General features: G+C 45.7%; 1 protein-coding gene across 3 annotated transcripts in view; it reads left to right on the forward strand.

Moving 5' to 3' along the window:
• LOC134349791 (kelch-like protein 24) overlaps positions 1 to 12253 on the forward strand; it is a 34577-nt gene extending 22324 nt beyond the window's left edge. For all 3 annotated transcript variants that reach the window (XM_063054668.1, XM_063054667.1, XM_063054666.1), the window contains 3 exons: positions 3483 to 3671; positions 7173 to 7361; positions 9084 to 12253. In XM_063054668.1, coding sequence (XP_062910738.1) covers positions 3483 to 3671; positions 7173 to 7361; positions 9084 to 9287 — 582 coding nt within the window. In that variant the 3' untranslated portion in view covers positions 9288 to 12253. The remainder of the gene's footprint in view (positions 1 to 3482; positions 3672 to 7172; positions 7362 to 9083) is intronic.
• Positions 12254 to 19204: the final 6951 nt, after the last annotated feature.

Genomic DNA, 19204 nt, shown 5'->3' on the forward strand with positions numbered 1-19204 from the left:
CCTGCCGGCCTACAGGTAATGCCAAGGAGTTCTTGGTATATAGGCAGTGAAGGTTTGGAAATCCTCCAGAAGGCCAAAGTCAAACGTCATTTGTAGCTTTCACTGATAGATTTTGTTTGCTGTCTGTCAGTTGATAGTGACTTGGAGACAAAGCAGGACATATTTACTCAGTGATACAGTGTGGAATAGGCCTCTCCAGCCCTTAAAGCTGCCTGGCCCAGCAACCCCTGTCTTAACCCTAGCTTAATCACAGGGCCGTTTACATTGACCAATTAGTCTACTAACCAGTATGTCTTTGGACTGCGGGAGGAAACTGGATCAATTGGAGAAATCCCGCACATTCCACGAGGAGAATGTACAGACCACTTCCAGAATTGAACTCTTAACTCTGTCTCGAAGTGTAATAGTGCCACACTAACTGCTGCGCTACCGCGGTACCCCAGTACGTCTGGGCTCACAGCAAACTATCAGCTTACTCCCAAAAACAAGCTTTCAAATAGTGGGGGTGGCAAGACATACGACTTGAACTACAGCAATTTCTCCTGATAAGAGCAGGGTAACTTATCTGAGAGAAACACAGTGAATAGGGACCTGTCATGCAGGAAGGATGTGTCGTAGACTCAATCACATTGACTTGGAATCACAGAGTTAGACAACGTCCACAGGAGGTGCTGCCACAAGAAAGTGGCATCAATCACCAGGAGTGCCCGCCATCTGGGTCAAGCCTTAATCTTGCTGCTGCCATCATGCAGGAAGTGCAGAAACCAGAAGTCCCACAAAACCAGCTTCCAGAACAGCTACTTCCCTTCAACCGTTCAGTTCCTGAACCGACCTGTACAACCTTAACCCTATCTCAGAAATGGAACGTACATCTTGGGTATGTATGCCCATGACAATAAACTTGGAGTGATAAAACGAAACAGAACATATACAGGCCCTTCGGCCCAATAAGCCCTTGAACCCTTGGTGCTCACCCAGTTCCCGTTTCCTGCATTCAGCCCATATTTCTCGAAGACCTCCCTTCCATGTACCATTCCAAGTGCTTCTTAAATGATGATATTGTAGTTACCTCAACCACTTCTTCTGGCAGTTCATTCCATATACTCAGCACCCTCTAGGTGACAAAGTTGCCCCTGAGGCCCTTTTGAAATCTTTCCCCTCTGATGCCAAGCCAATGTCCCTGAGCTTTAGTGTCCCCTAGCTGAGGAAAAAGATGGTTACTGTCCACCTTATGTGTGCTTCTCATCATTTAAAACTTTTCTGTCAGGTTTATTTTCCTACATCCTAAGGAATAAAGGCCTTGCCGGGCCAGCCTCTCCCTATAACTCAGGTGCTGTTATCCTGGTAAAATCTTCATAAATCTTTTCTGCACTCTTTCCAGTTAATTACATCTTTCCAATGACATGTGTTGGGGCACCACGGTACTGTAGTGGTTCACATGGTCCTATTACAGCTCAGGACATTGGAGTCTGGAGTTCAAGTCCGGTGTCCTCTGCAAGAAAATTTGTACGTTTTTTCCCATGTGCATATGGGTTTCCTCCAGGTGCTCCAGTTTCCTCCCACAGTCCAAGGAAGTACCAGTTAGTAGGTTAATTAGTCATTATAAATTGCCCTATAATTGGTTATGCGACAACTGACGCCAGGCAGACAATCTCTGAAGAGTATTGATTATGGCTGGGGTCACCTGTTTTGTAAAGATACTACTCAGAAGCAGCCAATGGCAAACCACCTGTGTAGAAGAATTTGCCAGGAACAGTCAAGGTCATGGAAAGACCATGATAGCCTACATCACATGATGAAAAAGCACATAACAAATGAACAAATTAGGCTAGTGTTATATAGGTGGGTTGCTGGGCCTGTTCTGTGATGTATCGCTAAACAAACAAATAAATAAATAGGTCAACAAGGTGTCTACAACTATTCGCCATACTCCAAGTATGGCCTCCCAACTCCTATACTTGGTGCCCTCCCTAAAGAAGGCCATTTTCTTCAAGCTACTAATGCCAACAATTACTTCTTCTTCAGTCCTTTGCTTTTTTCACCTGTCACCTCCCAGCTTCTCATTTTATCACCCCTTCCCCCTCACCTGTTCCTGCCAGCTTGTACTCCTTCCCTTCCCTCACCCCCCTGCCCCCCACCCCCAGCATTCCCTCTAATGTCTTCACAGCTGTGCGAACCAACCATTGCCCTGAGCAGGAAATTTTTACACAGCCTTAAAACCGCATGGCTCTTTAAATGTATTTTTTGTAATATGCATACTATGAATACTTAGAATGAAAATCGAAAAGTAAGATGCTTTTTATTTTAATTGAAGGTAATAATGGAATAGGGTGCCACAAAGAAAATCATTTCATGGTTTGTAACTTTTTCGAGCAGTGTTCAGTTCCAGCTGGGTGGCAACAAAGGCTATGTGCGCGGGAGCATTTCAGTTACTGCCGCACAGCTTAGAAGAACCAGTGCCCCCTCCGCCCCCCACCTTACGCTGGCTTCTATTCCCTTCCTTTCCATTTCTGATGAGGGGTCTCAGCCTGAAAAGTCAACTGCTCATTCCCCTGCAAGATGCTGCCTGACCTGCTGAGTTCTTCCTGCCTTTTGTGTGTGCTGCTCTGGATTTCCAGCATCTGCAGAATCTCCTTGTTTATATTGCTAACAATTGCGGTCGACAGGGAAGGTTAAGATTAAATACGTCGTACCTTCCCAGAAATTAATCTCCAAGTTTGGTTCCGTGTCCTAGGAGAGGGAGGAAGGTGGTGAAGCACTGTCCCAGGAAAACTGGATCTTTCATTAAGGACCCCCACCTTTCAGCCCATGCTGTCTTCTCACTGCTACCAACAGGAAGGAGTACCGAAGCCTTAGGTCCCACACCACCAGGTTCGGGAATAGTTATTAGCCTTCAACTATCAGGCTCCTAAACCAGAGAAGATAACGTCCCGCACACCAATACTAAACTCCCAACCGTTGAGCACATCTACATGAAACGCTGTTGCAGGAAAGCAGCGTCCATCACCACCCAGACCACGCTTTTTTGTTGCTGCTGCCATCAGGAAGAAGGTACAGGAGCCTCAGGACTCTCACCACCAGGTTCAGGAACAGTTCAACCATCAGATTCTTGAACTGAAGGGGATTAGTCCACTCAACTTCACTTGCCCCATCACTGAACTGGTGCTGGCTTGAAGGGCTGAATGGCCTACTCCTGCACCTATTGTCTATTGAACTATTCCCACAACCAGTGGACTCACTTTCAAAGACTCTTCATCTCAAGTTCTTGATATTTATTTATTATTAATATTTCTTCTTTTGTATTTGCACAGTTTTTTGTCTTCTGCATTCTGGTTGAACGCCCTGGTTGGGTGGTCTTTCATTGATTCTGTTATAGTTATTATTCTCCAGATTTATTAAGTATGTCCACTAGACAATGAATCCCCGGGTAATATATGGTGAGGTGTATACTTTGAACTTTACCTGTCTCTCTACCTGTGCAGATCTATGCTGTGGGCGGTTTTAATGGATTCAGCAGAATGTCCGGTGTCGAATGCTACAATGCTACCTTGAACTGTTGGAGATACCGGGCTCCTTTACTAGAAGCTGTCAGCTCAGCGGCAGCAACTGCCTGTCTAAACAAGGTCCACGTCATTGGCGGAGCGCTCAGTGATAAACTGAACTCCAACAAGGTAAGACACAAGCCTTCCCTTCAAAAACTAGTACTCGGGATCTCCTCCTTCTATGATCTCGGTGTGGATACAGTTCTGGGAGGGACCAATGAGGAAGAGGCTCAAGCTAAGAATGGAGTGTAAAATTTTACTCCTCACCCTTACATCTTCTTCCATTCCCCACCATGACTCCCCACTTACAACTTCTCTTCTCCTCACCCTCCTATCACCTGGTGCCATTCCTCCTTCCCTTTTTCCCAAGGTCCACTCTCCTGTTCCATCAGATTCCTTCTTCTCCAGCCCTTTACCTTTTCCCCCCATCACCTCCCAGTTTCTCACCCCCAACCTCTTCACTTCAGCTCTCGCCTTCCAGCTTAAGCACACACACAAATGCTGGGGGAGCTCAGCAGACCAGGCAGCATCTATGGAGAAGAGAAAACAGTCGACATTTTGGGATGAGTCCTGATGACGTTGACCATTTACTCTTTTCTATTGATGCTGCCTGACCTGCTGCATTTCTCCAGCACTTTGTATATGTTGCTCGGATCTCCAGCACCTGCAGGTTTTCTCTTGTTTGTGATTTGACCTTCCAGCTTGTACTCCTTCCCCTCCCTCCCCCCTAGCTTATTCTGGTGTCTTCCCTCCTCCTTTCCAGTCCTGATGAAGGGTCTCAGCCTGAAATGTACGTAGACTGTTGATTCCCCTTCACGGATGCTGCATGACCTGCTGAGTTCCTCCAGCATTTTCCTGCAGTCATGCCCTCTGGTCCTTGACTCCTCCTCTACAGGAAACATCCTCTTCACATCCACTCTATCTAAGCCTTTCAAATATTTGATGGCCCAGAGCCATCAAATGCTCAACATATATTAACCCTTTCGTTCCTGGGATAATTCTCGTGAACTTTCTCTAGACCCTCTCTAATGCCAGCATATCTTTTCTTACATAAGGGAGCTAAAACTGTTCGCAATACTCCAACTATCGTCTGACCAATGCCTTATAAAGCTTCATCTTTACACCTTTGCTGTTATATTCCAGTCCTCTGAAAATGAATACTAACATTGCATTTGCCTTCCTTCCCGTTGAGCTGAATCTCCTAAATCCAACTTCTCACTACCCACATGCAATTATCCTAACTCTAATGCTGGTACTCCTCGAGCCCTCTTGTTTCATTACGCTTCCTATTACCCCGCCCTGCATCGTATCAGTCCTATGCTGGTTTGACATTCTAAATGGACATTTTGACTTTCAACTTGCAATGTTCGAATCATCAGTCATCAAGAAATGCAGTATGGAGTCAGACCTTTCAGGCCAACCAGTCTATTCCAGCCACAGCAACACCCCGCTTGTTCTAGTTGTCCGTCTTCAGCCAACAACCCTCCATGCTCCTGCCTTTCATAAATCTGTTCCAACTGCCTCTGAAGTTCTACAGTTGGACCTGCCTCAACCACTCACAGGCACCCTCTGTGTAAAGATGTTACTTCTCAGGTTTCTTTTAAATCTCTACCTTCTTATCTGATACCTGTGTCCTCTTGTTTTGGACTCGCCAGCACTGGGGAAAAGACAGTTGGGTAAAGATTAGCTTTAGTTGTCACGTGCAGAGAAACATCTAAACACACCGTGAAATGGGACTTTTCGCGTCGTGAGTGTGCTGGGGGCAGGCCACCAGTGTCGCCATGCTTCCAGTGCCAGTATAACATGCCCACGTCTTACTAACCCGTAACCTGTACGTCTTCGGAATGTGGAAGGAAACGGAAGCACTTGGAGGAAACCCACGTGGTCACAGGGAGAATGTACAAACTCCATAAAGACAGGGATAGGAATTGAACCCTGATCTTACAGCTGATACTGTGAAATATTACACTAACCGGTACGCCACCATTCCACCCTTAAACCCCACAGCCTGCGATGGCCAGGAATTGAACCTGGGACAACAACCTGGAAAGGAGTCATGCTTACCACTCCATCACTATCAGTCCTCCACGCTGTGATGAATCCTGCCATTATCCCTGTGTCCTCCCTTCCAAATTCAACCTTCCAAAGTGAATCACTTCACCCTTCTCCGACTGAGCTCCACCCGCCACTCCTCAGCCCAGCTCGACAGCCTTCTACATCATCCAAAACTCCGCCATCCTTCATGTCATCTACAAACTTATTAACCCACCCTTCCACTTCCTCATCCAAGTTATTTGTAAAAATCACAAAGAGCAGAGGTCTCAGAACAGCTGGCTGTGGCCACCATTAGTCAGCAAACTCCAGGACGAAAACTCTCCATAAAAGTATAGAAATCGGAGCAGAATTGGGCCATTTGGCCCTCGAGTTTGCTTCACTACATCTGAGTTGTTATCCCTCTCAACCCCATAGAAACATAGAAAATAGGTGCAGGAGTAGGCCATTCGGCCCTTCGAGCCTGCACCGCCATTCAGTATGATCAAGGCTGATCATCCAACTCAGAACCCTGTACCAGCCTTCCCTCCATACCCTCTGATCCCTTTAGCCACAAGGGCCATATCTAACCCTCTTAAATATAGCCAATGAACTGGCCTCAACTGTTTTCTGTGGCAAAGAATTCCACAGATTCACCACTCTCTGTGTGAAGAAGTTTTTCCTCATCTCGGTCCTAAAATGCTTCCCCTTTATCCTTAAACTGTGACCCCTCATTCTGGACTTCCCCAACATCTGGAACAATCTTCCTGCACCTAGCCTGTCCAATCCCTTTAGGATTTTATACGCTTCAATAATATTCCCCCTCAATCTTCTAAATTCTAGCGAGTATAAGCCTAGTTGATCCAGTCTTTCTTCATATGAAAGTCCTGCCATCCCAGGAATCAATCTGGTGAACCTTCTTTGTACTCCCTCTATGGCAAGGATGTCTTTCCTCAGATTAGGGGACCAAAACTGCACACAATACTCCAGGTGTGGTCTCAACAAGGCCTTGTACAACTGCCTGCCACCTGCCTTCTCCCTGTAACATCTGACACCCTGACTTATCAAGAACCTATCAACCTCTGTTTTAAATATACCCAGTGACTTGATCTCCACAGCCTTTCGTGGCAATGAGTTTCACAGATTCTCCACCCTCTGGCTAAAGAAATTCCTCCTCATCTCTGTTCTAAAAGGACGTCCTTCTATTTTGAGGCTGTGCCCTCTGGTCCTGGACTCCCCCCACTAAAAGAAAACGTACCACACATGCTATAGCTGTACCATAAGGTTAATCTTTAATCTTTAAATGAGGCAATGAATTCCCTAGCCTCTGGTTATAGCAATCCCTTCTTACCTCTGTTCTAAATGGGCATCCTCTGCTCTGGGGTGTGCTTTCTGGTCCTAGACTCTGTCACTATAGGAACCACCCTCTACAAATCCACTCAATATCTATTACCACCCTTTGCCTTCTGTGGGCAAGCCACTTCTGTATCCACACCTCCTGGATGCTGTGCCTGTTGACTACCATGGGGATCCTTTCCAAATGTCTTACTAAAATCCAGATACACCTTTTTGAACGTACTCCATGTATTCATTTTGTAGGTACAAAGCTACGACCCCCTGAAGGACGAATGGACTTTTACAACGTCGACTCCTTTTGCTCAAAGGTGCATCAACGCCGTGAGCCTGAACGATTCATTCTACGTTATGGGAGGGCTGATGGAATCAGTGTACAAGTACAACGTAAAGCAGGGCGTCTGGACAGTGCTGACCAGTGTTCCAGGACCTCTGGTAAGGTCACCAAGACTGATCAAACCAATTTGAGGGTAAATAGAACAGTCAGCACAATACAGGCCTATCGGTCCATGATGTTGTCTCCACCTTTTAACCTGTTCTAAGGGGTGGAGGTGCTTCTCTACCAAAGTAGGTGTAAGGCGCTCCCTCCCTCTACTAGCCTGCAGGTCATCGTTGGGCAAGGTGTGGCACTCAGGGTCACATGAAGCCATGGAAGCAGGTGGTGGATGGTCGTACGAGCAGATGGTCCACGTCACAAGTCCTGGTTATGCGACCACTGACGCCAGGCAGACAATCTCTGAAGAGTATTGATCATGGCAGGGGTCACCTGTCTTGTAAAGACACTGCCCAGAAGAAGGCGACGGCAAACCACTTACATAGAAAGATCAGCCACGATCAAGCGTGGTCCTGGAAAAACCATGGTTGCCTACGTCATTCGACACAGCACATAACGAATGAACAAATATCAATCGAACCCTTCCCTCTTGTATAGCTCTTGTTTTACTTCCATTATACTTTTACATGTTTTGTAATAAGCAGGAGGGAACAAAGAACTGGGAAGTGTTCAAAGTAAATATATTATCAAAGTTCAGTTATGTCTCCATATGCTACCCTGAGATTCATTTTCTTGTGGGCATTCACAGTAAATAGAAAGTAATACAATAGGAACTGCACACAAAGATGGACAAACAACCAATGTTCAAAAGGCAACCAAATGTGCAAATATAAAATAGAGAAAAGACATAATAATAATAGTAAATAAATAAACAATAAGTATTGAGAACGTGAGTTGTAAGTAAAGGCATCCGTTAGTCTTGCGAGACCATGGACCTGCATCTGGAAAGTCTTCACTCTCCAGGACGCAGGCCTGGGCAAGGTTGTATGGAAGACCGGCAGTTGCCCATGCTGCAAATCTCCCCTCTCCACGACACCGATGTTGTCCAAGGGAAAGGGCATTAGGACCCATACAGCTTGGCACCAGTGTCGTCGCAGAGCACTGTGTGATTAAGTGCCTTGCTCAAGGACACAACACGTTGCCTCGGCTGGGGCTCGAACTCACGACCTTCAGGTCGCTAGTCCAATGCCTTAACCACTTGGCCACTTGCCCACACAACATGAGTTGTTGAGTCCATAGGTTGTGGAATCAGTTCAGTGTTTGGATGAGTGAAGTTATCCAAGTTCAGGAGCCTGATGGTTGAGGGGTAATAACTGTTCCTGAACCTGGTGGTGTGGGTCCTGAGGGTCCTGTACCTCCTTCCTGATGGCAGCATGGCCTGGATGGTAGGGTTCCTTGATGCTGGATGCTGCTTTCCTGCAAGAGTGCTCCTTGCAGATGTGCTCAATGGGTGGGGAGGGCTTTTCCTGCAATGGTTTAGGCCGTATCCACTACTTTTTGTAGGCTTTTTTGTCTTGTATTTGCACAGTAATTGTCCTTTGCACACTGGTCATTAGTTCGTCCTGTTAGATGCAATCTTTCATTGATTCTGATATGGTTCTTGAATTTACTGTATATGCCCGCAGGAAAATGAATCTTGGGGTTGTATACGGTGATGTACTGTTGACTGTTAATACATTTTCTTTGAACTTCACTTTTCTGTTCAAGGGCATTGGCGCTTCCATACCAGGCCATGCTGCAACCAGTCAGTATATTCTCCCGTGATGGCGTGGGAATGTTGGGTGACAATAGATTTAAAACAAAATTGATCTCTTCTTTCACAGGAGAACAGTGGACTGACGGTCTGCGGTGGCATGGTCTATGTCCTGGGAGGAAAAGACGCTTTGGCAGAAGGCACGGACCGAGTTCTCTGCATTGACCCCACCTCGGGCAAGATGAGCCAGTTGTCCAACATGCCACGTTGCGTCAGCTATCATGGATGTGTCACCATCCGCCAGCATGTGAGGCAGTGCACACAGGCTTTCTGAGGACATGCTCAACACTGGATGTTAGATGAGATACCAGAAAAGGTCCTTTCCCTAACCTGTTACAAGTCCGCCTGTCAGAAAGGGCAGAGGGTTCTGTTGTCACAAAATGGAGAATGCACTGTTCCCATGAGTGACTTGCTGTCTCCTGTACTCCTAATCCATCCTGAGGGATCCTGACTGTAGAAAATTCCCTGTCTAACGTCCAAACTCATTACTCCCTCTTGTACTGTCATTAAACATTGACTTCAGCTAACTGATCCCTAAATGTTTCAACTTAATATCAGAGAATGTATACAACTTGAAATTCTTACTCTTCTCAGACATCCACGAAAAAATAAACTCCAAAGTATAAATGACAGTAACATCAGAGCTCCAAAGCTCCCGCCCCCTGCCCCGTTGACACACAGGCAGCAGCAGAAACATTGGCCCTTCCCCCCCCCCACTTGTACCAAATCTCCAATTCTCTTGGAGTTTAGAAAATGTAGGCTAGAATGTATCCAAGAATGGGATGTCCACAGGATTTGGAGAAGATGTTCAACATCTCTCAGCTCCCTGAGAGAAATCCATTTCTTCAGGAAAGTCCCCCCCACCCCCCTCATCTGTGTGCAAAACACTGAGAATGGCACTTGCAAACCTGGTCAGTGGAGTTCTGGGCTTGGGAGAGGCTGTTGGTAGTTACTGTACTGCATTGATTGTACACATTTCCAGCACCGTGCACTGGTGGTGAAGGAGTGAACATTTAAGGCGATGGATGAATGGGACCCGGAATGAAATGCTTCTTCAAGCACGGACACACTGTTTTCTGTCCCACCATGTGCACCTGCTCTGCTGACAGGAGATTCATGAGGTGCACTCATTCCTCAACAATGTCCCAGTAACCATAACATGCACATCTGCTGTGCCTTAACAAATCTGAAATGTTGCAACACATTCTACATTCACCCGTTCAATTGTCATCACTGAGGGTGATGTGGTCTCTCTGTGTTCAACTGACCATTATCGTCCGAACCACTTAAAGGTAAAGGTTCTTAAAGGGAAACTGTCATACCTCACTAGCATAGAATATGTTTCAGGAGTATCTTCTGCTTATGCTTAAAACTGTGAAATGTCTTCAACTATTGTTAACCTTGATTTAATACCTACCTGCTCATTAATCTTGAAATGTGAAGTTGTTTTTTATTGTGAGTGTTGGCTCTGTGTGCTAGAACTTGCCTAATGCCCTTCCCCTCCTGATAAAGGGTCTCGGCCCGAAATATCAACTGTTTGTTCGTTTCCATAGATGCTGCCTGACCTGCTGAGTTCCTCCAGCGTTTTCTGTGTGTTGCCTAATGAACACTGTCTCAGCTTTAGCCAGAGGGTAGTGAGTTTATGGAATTCATTGCCATGAACGGTAATGGAGGCCAAGTCATTGAGTATATTTAAAGCAGAGGTTCAGAGTAAATTTATTGTCAAAGCATGTATGTGTCACTATACATTACCCTGAGATTCATTTTCTTGTGGGCAATCACTGTAAATACAAGAAACACAGGAGAATCAGTGAAAGACTGTACCCAGCAGGTCAGAGAAGCAGCCAAACATGCAAAAGACAACAAACTACAAATACTAAAATAAGTAAATAAATAAACAAACAAACAAGCAAGCAAGCAGTGACTATTGAATATAAGATGAAGAGTTCTTGAAAGTGAGTCCACAGGTTGTGGGAACAGTTCAGTGTTGGGGTGAGTGAAGTTTGGTGAAGCTATCCCTTTCAGAGCGAGAGGTTGATGCTTGAGGGATAATAACTGTTCCTGGACCTGGTGGTGTGGGTCCTGATGTTCCTGTGCCTTCCTTAATGAGAACATGAGATAGTGAGTCCATAGGTTGCAGGAACAGTTCAGTGGTGGGACGAGTGTAATTATCCCCTCTGGTTCAAGAGCCTGATGGTTGAGAGGTGACTCACATACAAGACCAACAAATTATACAAGTATTGATAGGTATGTAAATGCAACAGATGCTGCAGATGTTGAAAATCCAGGGTAACACATGCAAAATGCTGGAGGAACTTAGCAGTCAGGCAGCATCTATGGAAAAGAATAAAAAGTTGTTATTTTTGGCCAAGGGAGTGTCAGGAGTTACAGAGAGAAGACTGGAGGATATGGCTGAGAAGGATAATAAATCAGCCATGAGGGAATGGTGGACAGACTCTGGGCTGAAAGGCCTCGTCCTGCTCCTATATCTTATGATCATCTTCATTCTACATTAGTCTTGGTGAGAGGTCAGTCTCGCTCACAGGGGTTTACATCCTGGGGTCCATTGACCCCTTAATGGCATTAGTCCATGGTATCAAAAATGTTGGGAACCCCTGGTCTAGCAAGATTGATCCTTTCTCAGCCTTCAGCTAGACCACAAATAATGCATGAATCAAACTCTTTCACCAACATGTTCTATTTCTTACTCTCTTATCCCAACCAACTAAAATACATTAACCTGTTTTCCCTCTGATTGGATGGACAGAGATTGTGGTGAAACAGCAAGGTTTGTGGAAATGTTCCCCAGCTCTGTGTTTCAGCTCCAGACTCTGGATCCATGATCTGAGCTGCAACTCTGGACTGTAACACAGGGAAATGAAAACACGAGCTTGCTTAACCGACCCTCATAAGACGTGCTCTCTAATCTAGGCAGCATCCTGGTAAATGTCATCTACACTCTCTCTAAAGTTTCCACATCCTTTAATTGATGTTTCTGGGAAAACATTTGTGGAGGGGGACTTGAACCCACAACCTTCTGGATCATACCCAGCTGTCTAACCCACTGAGCCAAGATACTGAGCCTTATTTGCTTTGATGTTGTTGATACTAGAGTTAGAATTAAGCAATGTCTTTGTTAATTGTGTTATTGTTGTGAGCTTTCTGTTGTAATATTTACGCAATGTAGTTTATATAATCCGTTAATTAATGTATATTCAGGACCAAATAAAACTTTTGTATGTTTAGCACTGTCTTCTTCACAATGGCTCTGAATTAAATTAGTTTGCCAAGAAAGAACTTAAATTCCTCTAAAGTCTATGATAGACATACAAAATGATGAAGATTATAGACAGGGAAGATTCAAGCAGGTGTTTTTCCCACTGAGGTTGGGTGAGACTAGAACTGGAGTTCAAGGGTTAAGGGTGAAATACAAAATGTTTAAGGGGAGCCTGAGGGGGAACTTCTTCACTCAGGGTAGTGAGAGTGTGGAAGTGGTGCATGCAGATTTCAATACCTAGGAGAAGTTTGGATAGGTACATGGATGGGAGTATTTAAGGCAGAGATTGATAGGTGTCTGAGTAGCCAGGACATCAAAGGTTATGGTGAGAAGGCGGGGGAGTGGGACTAAATGGGAGAATGGATCAGCTCATGATAAAATGGTGGAGCGGACTCGATGGGCCGAATGGCCGACTTCTGCTCCGTTGTCTTTTGGTCTATGGTCTTATGGGAGGGGTATGGAGGGCTCTGTCTGGGTGCAGGTCAGTGCGACCAGGCAGAATAACAATTCAGGATGGACTAGATGTGCCAAGCCATGTCGCTGCTTGAAGTGGATGTGCTACAGGAGCAGAAGACCACAAACATGCACTCAGTGCCCAACTCGTTGGAGGCACCTCCCTGCAGGAGCCACTCGATGTATTAGTCTGAGTTCGTAATTAGTCTGAGTCGAGTACAGGAGCAGGGAGGTACTACTGCAGTTGTACAAGGCCTTGGTGAGACCACACCTGGAGTATTGTGTGCAGTTTTGGTCCCCTAATCTGAGGAAAGACATCCTTGTCATAGGGGGAGTACAAAGAAGGTTCACCAGATTGATTCCTGGGATGGCAGGACTTTCATATGAAGAAAGACTGGATGAACTGGGCTTGTACTCGTTGGAATTTAGAAGATTGAGGGGGGATCTGATTGAAACGTATAAGATCCTAAAGGGATTGGACAAGCTAGATGCGGGAAGATTGTTCCCGATGTTGGGGAAGTCCAGAACGAGGGGTCACAGTTTGAGGATAGAGGGGAAGCCTTTTAGGACCGAGATTAGGAAAAACTTCTTCACACAGAGTGGTGAATCTGTGGAATTCTCTGCCACAGCAAACTGTTGAGGCCAGTTCATTAGCTATGTTTAAAAGGAAGTTAGATATGGCCCTTGTGGCTACAGGGGTCAGGGGGTATGGAGGGAAGGCTGGGTTCTGAGTTGGATGATCAGCCATGATCATAATAAATGGTGGTGCAGGCTCGAAGGGCCGAATGGCCTACTCCTGCACCTATTTTCTATGTTTCTATGTTTCTATGTAATGAGGTAGATTGGGGTCCAGAGAGGATTGGGTTTGGCACTGGAGTTCAGAGAGGACAAAGTCTGTCAGTGGGATTCCTTGCCACAGAGTGTCCTCAAAGAGCAGATGGTGCCCAGATACGAGTGATAATGCATATTACTGCCCAACTGGAAATGATCTTTGGTATCTGGAAACAGGCCAAGTACAGTTGTACCTGATTCAGACCCCACGGAACATAGAACAGTACAGCACAGGTACAGGCCCTTTGGCCCATTCAGTCTACACTGAACATGTTGCCAAGATAAACTAATCCTGTCTGCCTACAGATGTCCATATCCCTCCTCTTCTTGCATATTCTTCTTGAAGAGCCTATTTAATGCCGCCATCACCAGCCATGGCAGCTCATTCCAGCCAACTCTGTGCTTAAAAAAAAAAATAACTTGCCCCACACATCTTAACTCTCTCATCTTAAAAGCATGCCCTCTGGTATTAGACATTATAACCCTGGGGTAAAAGATACAGGCTTTTCTACCCCTCTCATCATCCTAGAAAAATTCTATCGTCTCCCCGCAGCCTTCACCACTTCAGGGAAAACCATCCAAATTTGTCCAAACACTCCCGACAGCCAATACTCTCTAATCCAGGCAGCATCCTGGTGAACCTCTTCTGTAATACAGGATATAGGAGAGGCTGGTCAAACCCTTATTGAGCTGGGACCCCAAACTTTCCCCGGGCCTCCTAATAACAGGTTAATTCCTGATATCCTATCAACCCCACCAACCACAGACATTCTTTCTCCTCCCCGCTCCCATCTGGCAGAAGATACAAAAGCCCGAAAGCACATACCACCTAAAAGACAAAAAGATGTTAGTTAAAAGCAAGGTTAAATAAATAGGTTTTGAGCTGGCGTTTAAAAGTGACAACTGAATCTGCATCCCTTATAGCTTTAGGTAGAGTTCACAGTTTAGCAATGTAGTTCAAAAAAAGCTGAGCTGCCAATTATCTTTTGAGGGAGATTATTTAAATTTAAGAGACTGGCAGAAGAAGATCCAAGAGCTCGAATAGGATTAGAAAACAAAAGCAGTTCTGTGACTTACTCTGGTCTCAGATCATTAAGAGCTTTAAAAACAAGTAAGAGGAATTTAAAATCAATTCTGAAAGATACAGGAAGCCGATGCAGAGTAGCTAGGATGGGAGTGATCTGCTCCCTCAAGCTGGATTTGTAAAAGCCTAGCAGTGGCATTCTAAAAGAGTTGAAGTTTGTCAACAGATTACTTTGGAAGGCCAGTAATAAGTGCCTTGCAGAAATCTGGTCTAATTATTGAGCAATGCACCAGGACAATCATAAGACCATAAGACCTAAGACAAAGGAGCAGAAATCGGCCATTCGGCCCATCGAGTCTGCTCCACCATTTTATCATGAGCTGATCCATTCTCCCATTTAGTCCCACTCCCCCGCCTTCTCACCGTAACCTTTGATGCCCTGGCTACTCAGATACCTATCAATCTCTGCCTTAAATACACCCAATGACTTGGCCTCCACTGCTGCCCGTGGCAACAAATTCCATAGATTCACCACCCTGTGGCTAAAAAAAATTTCTTCGCATTTCTGTTCTGAATGGGCGCCCTTCAATCCTTAAGCCATGCCCTCTCGTACTAGACTCCCCCATCATGGGAAACAACTTTGCCACATCCACTCTGTCCATGCCTTTCAACATTTGAAATGTTTCTATGAGGTCTCCCCTCATTCTTCTAAACTCCAGTAGATCTGCTGCCTCACAGATCTAACACCCCAGTTGAATCCTGATCTCCGCTGCTGTTCTGTAAGGAGTTTGTACGTCCCCCTTCCTGTAACGGGGTGGCCAGAACTGAGGGTGGCTCAGTAGTGTGGTGGTTAGTGTTATGCTATTACAGTGCTATTGACCCCAGTGCAATTTTCTGCTCAGTGTAAGGAGTTTCGTATGTTCTCCCTGTGAACATGGTTACAATGGGACGTTAATCAAATGCAGAGCTGGACTGGTCTTCCTGTAATGTGGTGTTCAGAACTACACACAATACTAGAAGGGTGGCCAACCAAAGTTTTATACGAGGGCAGTCCGGCCCCCGCAGGTCACCGGAGTACTAGTATGGAAGTTGAGGCTAAACGGCAAATCTGTGTTTGGCAGATCCTGGCTCAGTGATCTGGAGGTTTAAGTCCAGAACGCGGAGAGTCAAGAAGTAAGAAGCCCAATTATTGAAGACCAAAGTCGACAAGCCAAAAAGATTGGGTGTGAGAGTCCTGGCCGCGGTTTGGAAGTTCTTCGCCGGGTATCTGCGAGTCTAGGGCCAAGGACTGGAGGTTGGAGGCCTGTCTCTGTGTGTGATGGTGGGTGGGTGGGAAAGAACATGTCTTGCTGCTGTTGGTTTGTTTTCAAGTTCACAGACATCCCACCCTGCAAAAACTCATTTCAGGGAGGTAGCACCATCAATTTGCGGGAGACCTACAGGAGAGGTGGGATGTCTGCAATAGAGTAGCTCCTTAGCAGCCGGCCAGCTAGTTTAAATAACGTTAGCTATGCTAATGAACGAATGACACCTGTTAAACTCACCTCAACATGTCTTTTACAGTCTTAACCCACCATGGGCAATAGAAAAGTCACTGTTGCAAACAGTGCAGCGAGCAACACTGTCATTATTTTGACCCCCATTAGGAAGGGGTACACTTTAGTGTAGTCTGGGGTGACGTACGTTTTATTTTTTTTTGGAACACTCTGCCATGGCGCGCTCTCGCTCTCACTCGTGGTCGCTCTCATGCTCTCTCTTGCTTTCTCTCTCTCGCTCTCAAAAAAATTGATTTCCGTGATATTGTATATAATTTGCAGGCATCAGGGAGCCACTATTAATATGCGGGAGACTCCCGGAAGTTCCGGGAGAGGTGGGATGTCTGAGTTCAAGTTTAATTGTCATTCAACCATACATGAATCTCCATGGAGACAGCCAAACGAAACAGCGTTTCTCTGGGATCAAGGTGAAAAACACAGTATGAACAGTCAGTCACAACACAAGGCACACATTGCACGTATAAGACAGCAGTAAAATACATTCAGAGAAAAAAAAAGTCCAAGTCCCTGAATCCATGAATCTTACAGCAGTCTGCAGTTGAACACATCTGCCAAGTGAACACTCGGCACTGCCTGAGGTGGAGCACACCGATTCTGACACTGCTGTCCTGGGGCACAGTGGTACGAGGCCTACTCCTCACTATGACTGAGGTCATGCAGCTCCCCCACCATCCGCCCCCTCCCACCATTTGCCAATAAAACGGAGTATTGGACTTGCAGCATTCCACATTACCAATGTCCAACAGGGTCTTGCGATCGCGAGAAAAGCGATGAAGGCAATCACTCAGTCTCAGACTGCACACTGCCTTCATGTATCAGCGCCTCTCTGCGGCGGGCAGCAACGTGATCTGCACTAAGTCCGGCTCCTTCAGTCTCTCTGCCAATAAGCAACTCACTGACAGGCCTATTTTTTTAATACACATCGCCAGACTAATCAAGGCAAGTGTTTTGTCAGCCTTCAATACCACTCTATCCACCTTCAGGGAGATAGAACACATAGAAGCAGAATTAGGCCATTCAGCCCATCGAGTCTGCTTCACCATTAAACAATGGCTGATTTATCCTTCTCAACTCCATTCTCCTACCTTCTCCTCATAAACTTTGACGCCCTCACTAATCAAGAGCCTATCAACTTCCACTTTAAACATTCCAAATGACCTGGCCTCCACAGCTGTCTATAACAATTCCACAGATTCACCAGGCTCTAGCTAAAGAAATTCCTGCTCATCTCTATTTTAAAGGGGCACCCTTGTATTCAGAGGCTGTGCCCTCTGGTCCTACGCTGCCCCACTATAAGATACGTCTTCTCCACGTCCACGATAGTTAGACCTTTCAATTTTAAATAGGTTTGAATGAGATACCCCCATCATCCTCCTAAACTCCAGCAAGCACAGGCCTAGAGCCATCAAATGCTCCTCATACATTAACTCTTTCAGTCCTGGGATTATTCTCGTGAACCTCTCTAGACCTTCTCCAATGCCAGCATATCCTTTCTTAGGTTAAGGTCCCAAAACTGTTCTCAGTACTCCAAGTGCGATCTGACCGATGCCTTATAAACCTTCAGCATTACATCCTCTCAAAATGAATGCTAACATTGCATTTGCCTTCCTTACCACTGACTCATCTTGCAAGTTAACTTTTCGGGAATCTTGCACAAGGGATCCCGTTTTTGAATTGGCACCCCATTTAGAAAATAGTCTATGTCCTATTTCTTCTACCAAATTGCATGACCAGTGCATGAGATATAGATATGCACTTCAGCAGATCAATGCTTCCTTGACCCGATGGCTAAAGTCCCGTGTCTGCCAGTCGCTGCAAGTTTGCTGTGGAAGCTGAAGGCCCAGTGTCTGTGAATCCAAAGAAGACAACTTGTTCTGGGGTTTCGAGGACTGCGCATGTGGGTGGGTGGGGAGGGAGGGAGGAACGCGACTTGTTTTGCTGTTGTTGCTTTGTCACCTGGTATACTCTGTTTTGTTGTGTCCTGAGTTGTTCTGCCAAGTTATCTCGCCGGCATGTGTGGCGACATTTGTGAGGGGCCCCCAGCACCATCTTGAGTGTGTTGTTTTGTTAACCCAAACAATGCATTTCAGTGTATTTATTTAATTTTTTTTGGTTTAGGTATACAGTGTGGAACAGCCCAATGAGTCATGCTGCCCGGCAACCCACCTAATTATCTACCTACTGCCCTTTACGCTACTGGCATTGTGGGCAGCAATGAAGGTCCGCCATCTGTGTCCATACAGTCACAGAGATATGTAAGGGTTCTTCAATGCTTTTTGTTTAACCCGTCAGGGTTGTTAGCCCTGAGCTGACCCCCGCGCCCCCCCTCCCAAACCTGGCGCAGTCTTAGTCTGGCCTCTACCCTTTGACCTCTTTGGCATGGGTGACCCTACCAAGAACCAAAGCATAAAGGCCTGATTCCAGCCAACATAGCTCTCCGGGTCACTGAGGTACGCAAGCCTCCAAACCACGACGAGACTGAGGTCCTCTTGTTGGACTCACCTAATTAGCCTTTGCCTAATCACAGGACAATTTACAATGACCAATTAACCTACCAACTGGTATGTCTACGTACTGTGGGAAGAAACCGGAGAATCCAGAGGAAACCCATGCAGTCCCGGGGAGAGCATACAAATTCCTTATGGACGGCATGGAATTGAACTCTGAACTCCAGCACCCTTAGCGTTGGGCTAACCGCTACACTACTGTGGTACCTCAATTTATCATATATACATTGTCTGTTCAAATCTATATCTGAATCAGAGTTTGCTGTCTAGTTTCTGTTGTGTATTTGTATATTGTTAGATTAAACCTTTGTTGCTTACATAATTCATTACATGTTATATATAAAAGTACGGGAATGGCAAACGTCATTACGCCACCTCGTCATATGTGCACGTCTTGCTAAAAGTAAAATCAAAGAGTACATGTTTTTCTTTCAATTCGTTTATGTTTAGGCGTTACAAAGCATAACAGTTTCACCTTTTGCATTTGACCTGCTGAACTGTAATGTCTCTCAGTTGTCTGGATTAAACTCCATCTGCCATTTC

This window comes from Mobula hypostoma, chromosome 7 (assembly GCF_963921235.1).
Source record: "Mobula hypostoma chromosome 7, sMobHyp1.1, whole genome shotgun sequence".
Lineage (NCBI taxonomy): Eukaryota > Metazoa > Chordata > Chondrichthyes > Myliobatiformes > Myliobatidae > Mobula > Mobula hypostoma.